This window comes from Enhydra lutris, unplaced genomic scaffold (genome assembly GCF_002288905.1).
Source record: "Enhydra lutris kenyoni isolate GAN:26980312 unplaced genomic scaffold, ASM228890v2 scaffoldscaffold9, whole genome shotgun sequence".
Lineage (NCBI taxonomy): Eukaryota > Metazoa > Chordata > Mammalia > Carnivora > Mustelidae > Enhydra > Enhydra lutris.
The window spans coordinates 81,115,268-81,131,933 of record NW_019154093.1 but is presented as its reverse complement, the minus strand read 5'-3'; the positions used below and the strand labels follow the sequence as shown (position 1 = coordinate 81,131,933).

The 16,666-nt window shown below is 36.7% G+C and overlaps 1 protein-coding gene across 1 annotated transcript in view; it reads left to right on the top strand.

Moving 5' to 3' along the window:
* The window catches only part of LOC111143463 (ganglioside induced differentiation associated protein 2), a 65,605-nt gene that overhangs the window by 7,879 nt on the left and 41,060 nt on the right, over window positions 1-16,666 (top strand). Inside the window, exons 2-5 of the mRNA XM_022497220.1 lie at window positions 1,030-1,257; window positions 2,786-2,925; window positions 14,236-14,389; window positions 14,794-14,882. Of these exons, the coding sequence (XP_022352928.1) occupies window positions 1,082-1,257; window positions 2,786-2,925; window positions 14,236-14,389; window positions 14,794-14,882 (559 nt within the window). The 5' untranslated portion in view covers window positions 1,030-1,081. The remainder of the gene's footprint in view (window positions 1-1,029; window positions 1,258-2,785; window positions 2,926-14,235; window positions 14,390-14,793; window positions 14,883-16,666) is intronic.

Genomic DNA, 16,666 nt, shown 5'->3' with positions numbered 1-16,666 from the left:
CTCCTAAAACACTGCAGGGTTTCATATGGCCTGCTGTTTCACTTTATTTAGCTCTCTACTCAGATACTACCTTTTTTCTCATAATAGTTATTGCTTCCAGTCATTCCTTTGGATACCTGCTTACTTTGATTATTGTTTATCATCTCCTTTCCAGGAAGCATAAGCTCAGTAAGTGCTTGGACTTGCTGTCTTATTCACCAGTGTATCCCCAGTGCCTCGAACAGTACCTGACATGTAATAGATGCTTACAAAGATTTGTGAATGAACGAATCTGCATTTTACTGAAACAGCTGCCTTCTTGGCAAATTAAATATCCTTACTTCCCTTTGTAATACTTGATACTGTGTGTCTTCCTGTCACCCTCTTCTTCTAATTTCTGTATTTCCCTACAGCCAGCATCCTACACATCAGTGTCTCATGCCATATCTTAGAAATTGTCCAATCCTGTTAATTCTTCTTCGTATGTTGCCTCCCAAATCCATGCCTTCTGCTCCATCTGCTTTTCCTAATAAGTTCATACTTTTATTATCTTTTGTTACTTGACTGCAGGAACCTCCCTGCTTCTCATTTTGTCTTACTCAGTTATCATTTAGTAAGATTTATATTATCACATCTTATCATTTGGCTGAACTCTACTTTTTTTGACCGAACTCTTTAAATTGTCCATATTATTTATCTTTATATCTCTTGCAGCACCTAGCAAGCCCCCCTCCTGTCAATTGCAGACATTCAGTGAATGTTGAATGAGTTGTCTTGGGTTTCTGGAAAGTAGAACTGGTGGGCCATGTGATTATTTTAATGGCTGTGATTCTTTGAAAAGAAATTATGCTGAAATAATCCCCCTTTATTCCTGTTTTAGAGAAGCTATAGCAATTCTTTGTTATATATTGGTTTTTATGGAGTATTTTAAGCAGCTAGTCACACAATGTCCTTTAGAGTGTTTCACAGTAGAGATTTGTTTTTTGATCTAATAGAAATAAGGTAATATCTGTACTTCTCTATTAAAACAGTTCTTTCTTTTCTTTTAAGCTAAAGTCTGCAGTGAATATTGAATCCTGAGGAATTTGGGGAAAGACATTCCATGGATCCCTTGGGTGCACCTTCCCAGTTTGTGGATGTGGACACACTGCCAAGCTGGGGCGACTCATGGGAAGATGAATTAAATACTTCTGATACTGCAGCTGAAACGTTTCAGGAAGACACTATTAGATCACCTTTTCTTTACAATAAGGATATCAATGGGAAAGTGATTCTTTGGTAATTCTTTCATTAAATCATATCATGATATAATAATACCCATAAGTTCTTCTAAATTATTATTTTTTTTTTTTAAAGATTTTATTTATTTATTTGACAGAGAGAGATCACAAGTAGACGGAGAGGCAGGCAGAGAGAGAGAGAGAGGAGGAAGCAGGCTTCTTGCTGAGCAGAGAGCCCGATGTGGGACTCGATCCCAGGACCCTGAGATCATGACCTGAGCCGAAGGCAGCGGCTTAACCCACTGAGCCACCCAGGCGCCCAAGTTCTTCTAAATTATTTTTTTCTCATTGTTTCTTCTAAACTTTTTTTCTCATAATTTCTTCTAAACTCTTTTTTGTAAGCCCTAGCATTGTTAAAATACTGTTTTGCTTATACTTACAGTTTTATTGAGGAATAACTGACATACAGTTAACTGTACATGTTTAAAATGTACAGCTTGGTGGATTTTAACATGTATGTATCCATGAACCTGCTGTGTTACTTTGATCACCACAGTCAAGATAGTTAATATATTTATCACCCCCAAAAGTATTTCTTTGTGTCCCTTCATAATCCCTCCTGTCTCCTTCTCCTCCCTGACTCCACATCCTCCAGCAACCATTGATCTTTCTGTCACTATAGATTAGTTTGCATTTTCCAGAGTTTTATATAAATGGAAATCACATGACCTTTTTTTTTATTCTGGCCTCTTTCATTCAGCATAATTTTTTGAAAGTTCATCTATATTCTTGCATCTGTTAGTAGTAATACCTTTTTTTTAAAAGAATGCTTTATTGCGGTATAATTCATGTATCATACAATCCACCAGTTTAAGTTTTATGTCTGTGGTTTTTTTGTATATGCAAAAAGTTGTATAAGCATCAGCCATAGTCAGTTTTAGAACATTTTCATCACCTCAAAGTCCTGTATGCATTAGCAGTCTTTTCCCATTTCCCCCATCTCTCAGCTGCAGCCAACCACTAATCTGCTTTCTCTGTCTATAGATTTGTATATTCTGGACATTTCATGTAAGTGGAATCAATTGTGACTTAGTATAACATTTTGAAGGTTCATCTATATTGAAGTATGAATCAGTACTTCATTCCTTTCTGCGGCCAAATAATATTCCATTGTATGGCTATACCTATCACATTTATCAGTTTATCGGTTCATTAGCTGATAGACATTTGGGTTGTTTCCACTTTTTGGCTATCATAAATAATGCTGCTGTGGTGTACTCTTGAAACCAACCGCTTTCCACTGTCTAAGCATTCTATTATAGTGAAAGAGAAATATGAAAGAAGCAAAGGAGTAACTTGCGGGTTCTGTGGCTTTCAGGGTTATAGCATTTGCATTGAAGATTCTAAGATGTCAGATTAGTCTTCCTGAGTCCAGAACTACTTTTTCACTCTTACTTAAGCTTGTGAGCTACCAAAACCAATGTTGTGAGGGGAGTGAGGATAGAATGTTTTGAAAGAATTAGCAGTTAGCTTTCTTATCTCCCTACTTTTCCCCCACACTTGTACTTTGTTTCTCATTTCCTCAGGAAAGGAGATGTGGCATTACTGAACTGTACAGCCATTGTGAATACCAGCAATGAAAATCTTACAGATAAGAATCCTGTGTCAGATAGTATCTTCATGCTCGCAGGACCTGATTTGAAGGAGGACCTCCAGAAACTTAAGGGTGAGTGAGGTTTCCTAGGTATATTATTGCTTAGGAAACATTTATTTTTGATATGTGAAGAAGCATGTTTTGCATTTAGTGAGAATACTAAGTAGATGTGGCTATTTTGTTGTTGTTTAAACTTCATAAACACAGCTTTTGAAAACCCCACATTGTGTTAGAAGCAGAGCACTGAGACTTTACTCTCATGTTCTCAAATTTGAAAATGACAGTCACTATAGCCAGTTATGTCTTTGGTAGTGTTTTCTTGGCTGTCTATTTTTCTTGCACTAATAAGCTTTGGGAAACAACTATCCTTTCTCTAAACTGAAAAATTTTATGATTTGATATTGATAGAGAATTTTTCATATACTTCATGGGAAGTGATTGTTGCACTTTGGAAATGTAATTGATTTACCGATAAAACCAAAATGCATTTTAAGAGCAAAATATATTCTTGACTAATTTTGCATTTGCTCCTTTTTTCTTAACCAGAACATTCTTCTGAGAATATTTCATTGGAAATGGGGACAGGAAGAGTTCTATTAGTTCAGAATCTTGTTTACTTTATTTGCATTCATTTTCTTAAATTACCAACCTGGCAAACCAGGTTACTGTTATTTGAGCCCAAATAGAATATTATGAAATTCAATCATCCCATTTTATAAAAAGTAATTATGAAATACAGCAGTGTTTCTTAAAATGTAAACAACAAATCTCATCTCCATAAAATTCTGATTTCCTTGACCTCTACCATTTAATAGTGAAAACTGTTTTCTAACCTAATAAAGATATTAGCATTTGAGCAGGAATACATAATGCTGACTCCATGAACAAAGGAATAGGGAAGAAGTACATTATCTAATCAAGAAACTGAACTCTATGATAGCAGAAAGAGGGGGAAAAAGGCCTTAATTAAACTAAAAACATGCTACCATGAAGAACATGTAGAAATTAGAAAATGTCGTACAGATAATACTAAGAAGTTCCTTGATAACGGTAATAGAGAAGTTGGTCTGGAAAAATCCCTTATGGTCCATGTGCGTATGTGTGTGTGTGTTCTCAACCTTAGAGCTGGACTTAGGGATAAGAAAAAGGAAGTAATAAAATCTAATACAAGGATACAAGTAAAGCTTCAGTATTTAACAGCATATGTTTGAGAGCCTCCAAGCAAGAGTTTACATTATAACTCTGCCCTTCACTGTGTGATGTAAAACCAATTACTTCACCTCTGGGCCTGAGTTTCCTTTTCTTAAAGTGGGCATGGTGATAATAGTCTCTACCTCAGTTTCTGACACATAGCAAGAGTTCAGTGAGTATTTGGGGATGGAAACAATATCATGAAAACCAAATTAAATAATGACCATTAAGTGTTAGGCACATTCTAAGTGTTTAATGTTATTGCTGATGTTAGCTACAGGCCTCAGTTGTTTGATGAGTCAGTGCCAACCTGCGGGCATCTTCAACAACTTGATGAGTGATTACAGTGTGACTTCCCAAATCTGTGTGTGATAGAAAGCTGAGAGGAGTTAATAAGGAGATTTTGGATATTAGACCAAAGAATTTTAAATATTCTGAACCGACTGGTAGTATGAGCCAAAAAATGAAAACATTGACAGGGATGAATATAAAGTTTTGCAGTAAGTTTAAAACCTTAATTATCCAAATTCTGGTTGGGGAAGCCCAGTTTGACAACCCTTATTATATAAGAAAGTATTTGCTCTTGGAAAAATGGCATTATCATTCATTCCATTTTTCATGCAAAAAACTTCAGGTTAACGCTTTACTCCTTATCCCCCAAATAAAGTTTGTCATCAAGCCATAAATATATCTTGTATCTCTTTATCACCACTGCCTCCAACGTAGCCTATCCTGCCATCATCCCCTCTGTGGACTACAGCCATAGCTTCCCTTTCATCTGGTTTCCCTACCTTCATTCTTCTTTAACTAAATCTCTTTTAACACATGCAGTAAGCATTGCTTTTTTTTTTTTTTTAAGATTTTATTTATTTGACAGAGAGAGATCACAAGTAGAGAGAGAGAGAGAGAGAGGAGGAAGCAGGCTCCCTACCTAGCAGAGAGCCTGATGCGGGATTCGATCCCAGGACCCTGAGATCATGACCTGAGCTGAAGGCAGAGGCTTTTAACCCACTGAGCCACCCAGGCAGCCCCAGCATTGCTTTTTAAATTGTAAATCCCTTAGTATTGGTTCTCTGCTTTAAACCATGTAGTGCCTACCATTACACTTGAAATGTAAACTCCTCAAACTGGTTCCCTCAGGACCTTCAAAATATCAGTTACTTGCCCCCAGGCTCCTTTCACATCCCCTTTTCCGTTCTGTAACATATTGAACCAATCTGATTTCTAATTTCTTCCTTTAGCTCCTTTTCAATTTTGCATGTACTTTGCTCCTTCTCTCAGTTCTTCACTCTTATTCTTAAGTCTTTGCTTGTATCTCTTTCGCAAAGCACTGTTCCATTTACTTCAGAATTGGCCAGTCTCCCCATGATGTATATATATATATACTTCCAGCATGTAGTACTTCTCTTTGGGGCTCTTATCACAGTTGTAATTTCATAAATTGTTTACCTGATGAAAGTGTTCCCATTAAACTTTGGCTTCTATGAAAGTCTTATTGGTCTCCATGTGTTCTGTAACAAGAATAGTGGAGTCATCCTTTAAGGAATAGATAAACGACTAGAAATTCTCTGGGATTTTAACTAGCTAGACTCAGCAATGATAAGGTCTCATTTCTACTGAGAATACTAACATTATCAGATTATATCACTAGAAATACAGCATCATAGAGGAAGGTAATTTTTTATCAGCTTAAAATAGACTATTATGTCTATAAGATGTTTTATGTAAGCCTGATGGTAATCCACAGGGGAAAAAACCTTTAATAGATACACAAAAAATAAAGAGAAAGGAATTAAAGCATACCAGTAAGAAAAAGAAGTCACAAAGGGAGACTGTGAGAAAGGAACAAAGGAACTTAAAAAAAACCCAGGAAGCAATTAACCAAAGGGCCATAGTAATTCCTTACCTAGCAATAATTATTTTAAGCATAAAAGGACTAAGTTCTCCAATCAAAACACACAAAGTCATTATTGGATTTTAAAAAACAGATCCAATAGTATAGTGTCTACAAGAGATTTCACTTTAGGTTTAACGACACACATAGGCTGAAAGAGAAGGGATGCTAAAAGATATTTTGTGCAAATGGAAACCAAAAGAGAGCAGGAGTGGCTGTACTTATGCCAGATAAAATAAACTTTCAGTCAAAATTGATCACAAGAGATAGAGGTCACTGTATGGTGGTACAGGGGTCAGTTTATCAAGGGGATATAACAGTTGTAAATATGTATGTACCCAACATTTTTGAAGCACCTAAATAAATATTTAAGGCAAATGTTAATATACTTAAATGGAGAAACAGCAATACAGTAATAGTTGGAGACCACAGAATACCACTTTCAACACTGGATAGATCATCCAGGCAAAATTAATAAGGGAACAGAAGGCCTAAATTATACTGTGGACCAAATGGACCTAATAGACATATACAGGACATTCCATCCAACAACACCAAATACACATTTTTCTGAAGTGCATACAGAACGTTCTCCAGGATAGATCATATGTTGGGCCACAGATCAAGCCTTGTCAAATTTAAGAAGATTGAAATCATATCAAGTATCTTTTCTGACCACAATGGTGTGAAACTAGAAATCAGTAATAGGAAAATTTAAAAATTCACAAGTACATGGAAATTAATACATTTCTGAACAATTAGTGGGTCAAGAAGAAATCAAAAGGGAAATCAGAAAGTATCTCAAAACAAATGAAAATACAATATACCAAAATTTATGGGATGCAACAAAAATAGTTCTAAGACAGAAATCCATAGCAATAAATGCCCAGATACTAAGCAAAAAGAAAGGTCTCAAATAAACATCCTAACTTTAATCCTCAATAATTAGAAAATGAAGAATAATCTAAATCCAGAATTAGCAGAGGGTAGGAAATAATAAAGTCTAGAGCAGAAATTTAAAAAAATAGAGACTAGAAAGAATTTGGGAAAAAAAATCAATGAAAAAATAATTGATTTAAAAAAATTGACAGACCTTTAGACTAACCAAGAAAAAGCAGTCAAATAAAAGCATAAATGAATGAGGAGAAAGTATTACAGCTGATACCACAGAAATATAAAGGATCATGGAAGACTGCTATGAATAATTATATGCCAACATATTGGATAACCTAGAAGAAATAAGTAAATTCCTAGAAAGATATGGTCTGCCAAGACTAAATTGTGAAGAAACAGAAAATCTAAACAGACCAGAAGAAGTAAGGAGATTGAATCAGTAATCAAACACCTTCCCAACAAAGATAAGCCTAGGACTTGAGAGCTTCACTGGTGAATTCTATCATACATTTTAAAAAGAATAGTAATTTTCCTCAAATTTTTCCCAAGAATCAAAGAAGAAAGAACATTTCTAAATTCATTTTACGACACTAGAATTACCCTAATACCAAAGCCAGGTAAGACACTGCAAGAAAACTATAGTCCTGTATCCCTGATGAATATAGGTGCAAAAATTTTCAACAAAATAGTAGCAAACCAGATTTAACAGTACATTAAAAGGATCATACACTACATTTTCTTTATTCATTTATCTACACATTTGTGTGTGTACATATATATATACACATACACACATATAAACAAGTGTATATATATTGTATATATATAAAATACACATACACACAATGGGATATTTAGCCATAAGAAAGAAGGAAATCCTGCCATTTGTGACAACATGCATAGTACTTGATGGTATTATGTATGGTAAGTGTAGTAAGATAGACAAATATTACATGACTTCACTTATATGTGGAACCTAAAAAAAAGCTCAAGTCAAAGAAATAGGAGAATGGTGGTTGCCGGAGAGTAAGGGAGATGACATGTTGGTCGAAGGAAACAAATTTCCAGCTATAACATGATTAACGTCTGACGATGTAATGTACAACATGGTGATTATAATTAACAATTCTGTGTTACATACTTGAAAGTTGCTAAGAAAGTAGATCTTAAATGTTCTCATAAAAGAAAAAGGTAGTTATTTGAGGTGGTAGATGTGTTAACTAACCTTATTGTGGTTAACTATTTCTCAATGTATACTTGTATCAAATCTTCATTTTATACACTTTAAACTTATGCAGTGTTATGTGTTGATTATGCCTTAGTAGAGCTCGTGGGGGTGGGGAGAAGAAGTATAGTATCAGAGTCAAGAATGGCTGTCCTTTATTTGTCTTGGTAGGACCTGTAGTATACAGTCAGTATTCATCTTATTTTTATTACAATTTTTTAAGAGTCATGATAAACTGAGGTACACCTAAAAGAAAATGATTAGCATGATATATGAAAATATTAGCATGAAACCATACAATTTGAAGATATAGTTTAAAGGGCTGGGGTTGGGATACCTGGGTAGCTCAGTCAGTTAAGCATCTGCCTTTTGGCTCAGGTCATGATCTCAGTCCTAGGATCCAGTCCTGGGTTGGGTTCCCTCCTCAGCGGGGAGTCTCCTTCTCCCACTCCCCCTGCCTGCTGCTCCCCCAGTCGTGTGCTCACTCACTCTCTCTCTCTCTCTCCCTCTGACAAATAAATATATAAAATCTTTTAAAAAAAGAAAAATAAATAAAGGGCTAGGGTTGGCATAGAGAAAATCTGAGGGAAACGTGATTGTCTTCCTCAAACAATTGAAAAAGCTTCGTACTGAAGAGAGTGAGAGATAGTTTTATTGTGTTCCTAGAATCCTCGGTGGGAAGATACATAAAACATCATCTATCAGTTCAGTCAGAGAAAATTTTCTAAGAAATAGAGCTTCCTAAAAATGGAGTGGGCAGACTTGGCCTATTATACCCAAATTAAAAAAAAAAAAAAAAAAAAAGAGTGAGTGTGTGTGTATGCACGCGCACGCACGTGTGTGTGTCTGTGCTTCCCAGTCTTACATCCAGTCTTTGAATTTAGGAATTTTATGAACCTAAAGCTATGTGGGTTATTGTTTTGGTAAAGAACGTGTGGTAAGAGAGATTGATAAATGATGTTCAGCTTTAGAGTCAGAATAGAATCTGATAATTGGCCTACTTGTTTCTGGGCAAGAATCCATGTAATTTATAGATACTTAAGTAGCTGAAGTATCTCCATGTACAAAATGAAAAAAATACTTTCTTTTCCCATCAGGATCACTATATAGTTTTGCTGCTTAGATGTTCCATCACTTGGTTCTTAAATGTGAGGTTTGCTAGGATGGGAGTACATATACTACACTTTTTGATTGCTCTGTTCTCGTATGAATAGGACTCTTTGCTATAAGCATTAAGACAACTTTTGTATTTCTTACTGTGGATGTTGGGATTTAGAGAGAAGTACGTGAAGTTGAAAAGACCTAACTAATCTTTAATACTCCGATATATTCAGGTTATCATTGCAGCAGTGCTCCTCAGTGAAAGATGTAGTCAGGGATAAAAGATGCACTGGACAGAGTTATGGCTGGAGTGAACTTGAACTGATTCAGGAAATTTGTATTCGTTTTACAGGAATTAAAAATACTTTGAGGACTGTGTTTTAACTGTTGATAATGATGTCAGGATTTGGGCTTTAGGTTAGAAGAAATCTGGGCTTAGAAAGAACAAATGGAAGATTGGGAAGCAATGCAACAGTACTTAGCCTAAGTCTAGTCTCCAGAGTTCTGAGTTTTGGTTAACAATTATTAAAGGAAAGGTGAGATTCCTAGAACCAAAGTATCCTGAACACTTAACAGTTCTTTACTGTTTCTGTAGTCTATCCTCAGAGATCTTCGGGATTGATTCTGCAAACTGACTTCCCAAATATGTGTTTCCTTGCTTGCTTTATTTTTTTTATATGTATCATTTCTTTTGAATAATTGTTGTCTACTTACAGAAGCAATAAATGCAAATTGTAGAGATAATATGCACAGAAGCTACAAAATAAATGAAAACTTAACATTTCCACCCCACAAAGATCACCACTACTAGTTCTGTGGTACATATTCTTCTTGGATCTTTCTGTACATATAAGTAGGTATATGCATACGTTCTTAAATATTTTGTTATCAGCATAAAATAAAATAATACATGTATATACTGTCCTTATCTTTGATCAGATAATTGTATACATAATTTTTTTTTAAAAAGATTATTTATTTGACAGAGAGAGAGTGAGCACAAGTAGGGGGAGCAGCAGGCAGAGGGAGAGGGAGAAGCAGCCTCCCTGCTGAAGGGCTCAATCAGAGGACCCTGGGATCATGACCTGAGCTGAAGGCAGATGCTTAATGACTGAGCCACCTGGGTGTCCCAGCTGCACATATACTGTTCTGTAGCATGCTTTCTTCAGTAAATGAATTCCACCTTTTGGCTTCAGAAATTACTTTATCTAATACCCAAACCATATTATAAATTTACAGTTGACCCTGAAATGCCCTCTGCAGCTACTTTGTCCAAACTGATACCCAATCCAGGGTCACACATCTAACTGTTGTATCTTTAAAATTTTTTTTTCTATCCAACTCAGTTCCCTTTTTATGATACCAACTTGTTGAGTGAACTAGGTTGAGATGTTTTCCAAGATGGCCCACCTTTGGATTTATCTCATTACCCTGAGGAGCCATTTGGTTTCTTGCTTTATCCCTTGCATTATAACCTGGAAGTTATATCTAATGGAATCAGGTTTGGCTTAAGCATTCCATAGGTGATATTGTATTGTGTACTTAATGTATCATATTGGAAGATGTATAAAATCTGATTGACCCATTAATGGGCCATTACTGACACTAAGATGGTTCTCTGGTATAAAGTCATGACAGCTTGATTCTTCTATTTATATAGTTGTTTTACCCTTTGTGACTGAAAAGTAATCAATATGGGGTTGTTTAAGCTCTGTGAATGTCCATTCTCTGTCACACGTTCACATAATGGTTTTAGCAACTACTTATAGGCTTTGTCTGAGTCAGTAATTTCATTAAGATTATGAAGTTATATTTTTCTAAAACCTATCATTATATCCATAGTTACTAGCTAACATTCCTGTAGAGTCTTTCCTCAATAACTGATATGTGGTTACTCTGAATTACAGTTTCTGTGAGAGGGCAGGGTAAATGCTTGTTTTATTTACCATTTTTCAGTGCCTCAAATGGTGCCAAAGAGGTTTTTCCACCTTTCTCTTTTTTGACTGTCAGTTTGTGTTTATGGCTTTTCATGGGTCAACGTATATGTGATCATAAAAGTCAAAGAATTTTATGTCACAATGTACAAAGGAAAGCATCAGTTCTCTTCCTTTCCCTTTCCTGCCTTGAGACCTGTTCACCAGAGGCATATATACTTCCAAAACTTTAAGTTCCTTATTTACCTTCTGTTTCCAAATAATATGCTGCAACTACTATATTGATTTTTTCTCGGTCTTTTGACTTCTTATTATGGAAATTAAAGATTAAATTCTTGTTCACCCACGCTCCTCTTTTTTTTTTTTTTTTTTTTAAGATTTATTTATTTATTTATTTGACAGAGATCACAAATAGGCAGAGAGGCAGGCAGAGAGAGAGGAAGGGAAGCAGGCTCCCCGCTGAGCAGAGAGCCTGATGCGGGGCTTGATCCCAGGACCCTGGGATCATGACCCAAGCCGAAGGCAGAGGTTTTAACCCACTGAGCCATCCAGGAGCCCCCACGCTTCTCTTTTACATATACATAAAATACTCACATTTTCTTCCCTCTTCACTACCTTCCCAAATAGGCCTGTCAGATTTTTATTAAATCCCCATTCAGCATTAACATTGTGACTGAATAAGTATTACTCGCCACTGATTACAAAACTGATTAGTGTTCTTTTTGTACAACTATTTTCCTCTAAGTTAATTTTTTTAAGTTCCTCTAAGTTAATTTGCTTAATTTTCTAATTAACTTATTGATTCAATCCCAGACCTTTAAATAATAACTGTAAACCTCTCAATAAAGTCAAAAACTTTATCTTTCAACTCGATCTTTTTCTTGGTAACATCCCTCCTAGAATCCCCTGTCCTCTTTCCTCTCCAGACTGTTCTCTATGCCTGTTGTACAGTTAACATCCTAGGAAATCCTTTTTTCTATTTAGTGGTTTGATCCACTCATTTTCTAGATCTCATGCCTTTCTCTTCTGTGATGTACTCCTTAATCTTTGTGAGTATATCTACCAGGAGATTTCTGAGGATGAATGGGGGCAAAATTGCTGAGATCTTCTACCTTCATACTTGATTGGAAGTTTGGTTAGAAATGAAATTCTAAGTTGGTAATCATTTTCCAAGTTTTTGGAGGTATTGCTCCAATTTTTATTATTGCTTCTGAAAAATCAGATGCTGTTCTTATTCCTGAGTCTTTGTGTGTCACTGATCTCCACCCTCCCCCACCGGAAACTTTATGATCTCATCTTATTTCGGGTGTTCTCAATTTCACAGTGAGATACCTTGGTGTGATTTGGGTATTCTGTGGGCTCCTTGGTCTAGAAACTTATCTTTCAGTTCTAGAAAATTTCTTGTTTTATTTCTTACCTAATTTCCTTCCCTTTGTATTCTCTGTTCTCTCTTTAAAGAAATCTATTGGATATTGTACCTCCTTGCTTAATCCTCCAATTTTCTTGTCTTATTTTTTTTTTTTTTAGAGATTTTATTTATTTATTTGACAGAAAGAGAGAGATCACAAGTAGGGAGGGAGGCAGGCAGAGGGGGATGGGGGAAGCAGGCTCCTGCTGAGCAGAGAGCCCGATGGGGGGCTAGATCCCAGGATCCTGAGATCATGACCTGAGCTGAAGGCAGAGGCTTAACCCACTGAGCCACTTAAGCGCCCCATTCTTGTCTTATTTTTTATTGTCCAGCTTTTTATTTTCTGGAAGATTTCCTCAACTTTAGCTTTAACCCATCTATTGAACTTATTGTTCCTGCTATCATGTTTTTCACTTGGCTATAAATTATATAAGCACTTTTTCCTGTCTCTGAATATTTCTTTCTTACAACATTCTGATTTTGTTTCAGAGGTACTATATCTTCTCTTACCTCTCAGACAGTAGTAATTATGGTTTTGGGAGTTGCTTTCTCTCTTTTTTGAGCATTGCCTTGACACTCTGTGGTCAGAGGCTTTGCTCGCTTCCTGGTGATCCTCGAGTGTCAGTGCGTCAGTTGTATTTATGAGGGAGGAACTGAGAAAGTGAAGGGAACCTTTGTGTGAATGGGCAAGAGTTACGGCTCTTACTAGAGCAGTAACTAGAGAGTTACTGCTTGATCTAGAAGCAGAGGATGAGCAGGAGCCCTGTTGTTTTGTTGGGGAACCTCCCTTAGTTGTCAGAATCTGTGAGTCCTTTAGTTTGGGTCCCCGTAGTTTCCTGGAAAGGAATCCTTCAGGGGTCTAAGTGTGGGCATCTACGTTTTAGAAGCCAGTTAGGAGCAGAGGGCTAGAGCTGTCACTGTTGAGTGTAATACTTTAACTAAATCCCCTCTTTTCAGCCATGCCTGGGGTTCTGGAGTCCAGAAACTCTAGTTCAGCATCTCCAAAGAGTAAGCCTTCCAGCTGCTATGGTGATAAATCATTACCTTGCTGTGCTGGCTGGGGAAAGGTTGTTGCAGATTTGACTGTTTCTATGCAGACTTAACTCAGCCTCTTTTTAGTCCCATTTCACATCATAGCTTTTAGAAGTACATAGGCCTCCAATTTTTGAGCCTTTCTAGTGTTCTGCAGTAATAACAATAAGAATAATAGATAATGCATTTTGTACTTTGCTTGTATTGACTTACTTAGGCCTGTGAAGTAAGTACTAGTGGTATTCCCATTAAATAGGCAAACGAGGCATGGAGAGGTGAAGCATCTGCCCAGGTAGCCCAGCAGGAAGGTGGTAGACCGAAGAGTTGAATCAGAGCAGTCTCTCCCGAATCCAACACTGCCTTTTAGTGCAACCAGCTTGCTTTGTATTGATGACACTGTTTCTATGAGCAGTTAGGTTTCTCTGCTTGCGAAATCAGTTATTTCTAGGCCCCTTTCTGCCTTCCAGAATTTTGATGATACCTGTCAACTTCATGTCCTCTCCCATTCTCTTTGTCTCTGTTTTTTATACTTAACTGTATTGCTTCACTGTCATTTTGGGAGCAGAGATAAATGTTTGTGTTCTGTCCATATTTTTAATTGAAATTTCTCAAAATTCTTATTACTTTTCTGTTTTATGCCTACTGTTGTTGACTTTCTTTTTTCTAACACCTCCATGACTTATGTATGCTCCATTCTTCCCAGGTTGCCGGACAGGTGAAGCAAAACTGACAAAAGGATTTAATCTAGCTGCCCGGTTCATCATTCATACAGTGGGACCTAAATACAAGAGCCGCTATCGCACAGCCGCGGAGAGTTCCCTGTACAGCTGCTACAGAAACGTGCTTCAGTTGGCCAAGTACGGCTAATTCACTTCCTGGAAGCAGCATACCATACATTGTTAAAGGCCCCGGTTTCAGAATGAAACCTAGCCATGGAAGTCAATTTTGAGGGGTTTAAATCATGTAAGAGGACTCAGAAGATAAAATTAATTATCTTCACACACTAATGGGATAAAAGGAGTGGATTTGGGTGACTAAAGAATTTAACCTATTCCCATTTTACTCAGTCTTTACTTTGAATATATTCCCCCAGATGGTACAGTTATAATATTGATAAAATTATTAAAAAGTGTAGCTGGCTTAACTGTTATACTAGATTTATTAACAGGGTAGGGAAAGAGAGGTTGAGCTGCATTGTTAAATTAATTACATACGTATGTATTATGACTGTTGGTGGTTTGTGTTTTCTGTTTGACTTCAGAGAGCAATCAATGTCTTCTGTGGGATTCTGTGTCATCAATTCTGCAAAACGAGGTTACCCTTTAGAGGATGCAACACACATAGCGCTTCGTAAGTAACACTGGAGATGCTGTGCGCACACTGACTGAGCACTTTGTAAGTAGGATAGGGATGCTGTGCATACATTGAGTCTTGTGGATTTTTTTTAATAGCTATTACATAGTGATAGCTAAAGGAGATCTCTTGATGAGTGGATCATGGCACCCTGGAGGGAACTTTGTATCAATAAGTTGCTGAGCTCAATTTACTTTCTCAGGTTGATGTTTTCTCCACCTTTTCTCTGAAAAGGCTTACAGACTTGCCTATTAAATTGGTAAATGAAACCAAGTCAAGAGCTTTGCCAAATGCATTGAGCGTTTGAATCAATATTCAGAATAATCATAGCAGGCTATAACAATGAAGTCAAAACAGATATCATAATATCTTTATATAGCACTTTGCAGTTGAAACAACAGCTGTCACAGGTGCTCTTTGAGTATAAATCCTTGCATTGAGGTAAAGTAAAGACTGGGCTCAATCATAATGAGACAGAATGTCATATGTGTTACAAAAACAGGATATTCAGCTCGAGAGAAAATGATCTCACTGTATTATTTGCAGGTTCAGACCACATCTAGATATTTGTATCTAGTTCTGGGTGTCCTATCTAATGAGACCCAAGCTGGAGAGCAAACAATTTGAAACGTTAGTGGTACTTGTCCTAAAGAGACCATGCATTGTTTTCGCATATATGGTTCTTATCTGGAGTATCTAAAGTAGTCTCACTGTAAATTTATTCTGTGCTGCATTTTTAGAGCAGTGGTTCTGAACCATTTTGGGAGCCATCGTAGATTACATTGAGCATCTGATGGAAGAAAGTGGAACCTTTTCCCAGAGGAATGTACATATAGAGGGAATTTGTGTGCAATTTCAGGAAGCTCATAGATTCTTTTAAGGATTGTAGAGAAGACCTTCAGTGGTAGAAGGCAGGTCTGAGACTGTGTCACAAGGAAGGAGACTTGGTCCACTTGAGATGGGACTGTGTGATGGAAAGGTATTTTAAGTGAACTTCTTGTCACTGGGAATGTTCGTGCAGAAGCTAAATGACCATCTGTTGCAGATACTCCTCATTGAGGAGCAAAACTACCCCAGATGATCTTTAAGACCCTATTCTATCTCTAGAATTTAAAGAGGAGGAGCTGAAAGTTTTGTATCCACCAAAAAATTACAAACATATTCCAATATATAAAATTATTACTAGCCTGTAATTCTATAGCATAGAATTTAGGGTGAGGACATAAGTAATCTTATTTAATAATAAGCTACTTTTAAGACTTAAGATCTTACAGCTCAAGGATTTTTTTAAATTTTTTTTTATTTTTATTTTTTTATTTGACAGACCGAGATCACAAGTAGGCAGAGAGGCAGGCAGAGAGAGGAAGGAAAGAAAGCAGGCTCCCCGCTGAGCAGAGAGCCCCATGCGGGGCTTGATCCCGGGACCCTGGGATCATGACCTGAGCCGAAAGCAGAGGCTTTAATCCACTGCAGCTCAAGGATTTTGTAGTAAATTTATATATTTTGTAATTACGGTTTGTATATATTAGCCGGAGCTTCTTGAGGAGCAGAAATTTTTTCTTTTATGCATTTCCAGTGCTTCCATATGTCAAGAATGCTTTACATGTGATACTTGCTTAAGAAATATGTATTTTAAGAAGGCATAAAGAAGTTCCATTTTGTTGCCTCAACAGCCCTGTGTTTTAGGTGTCCATTTTATAATTAAAGAGGCTCAGAAATTTATCATGTTCTCAAGGTTATGGAGACTCCTGACTCCCCAAGTCTTGTAACTTGTCTGTTAT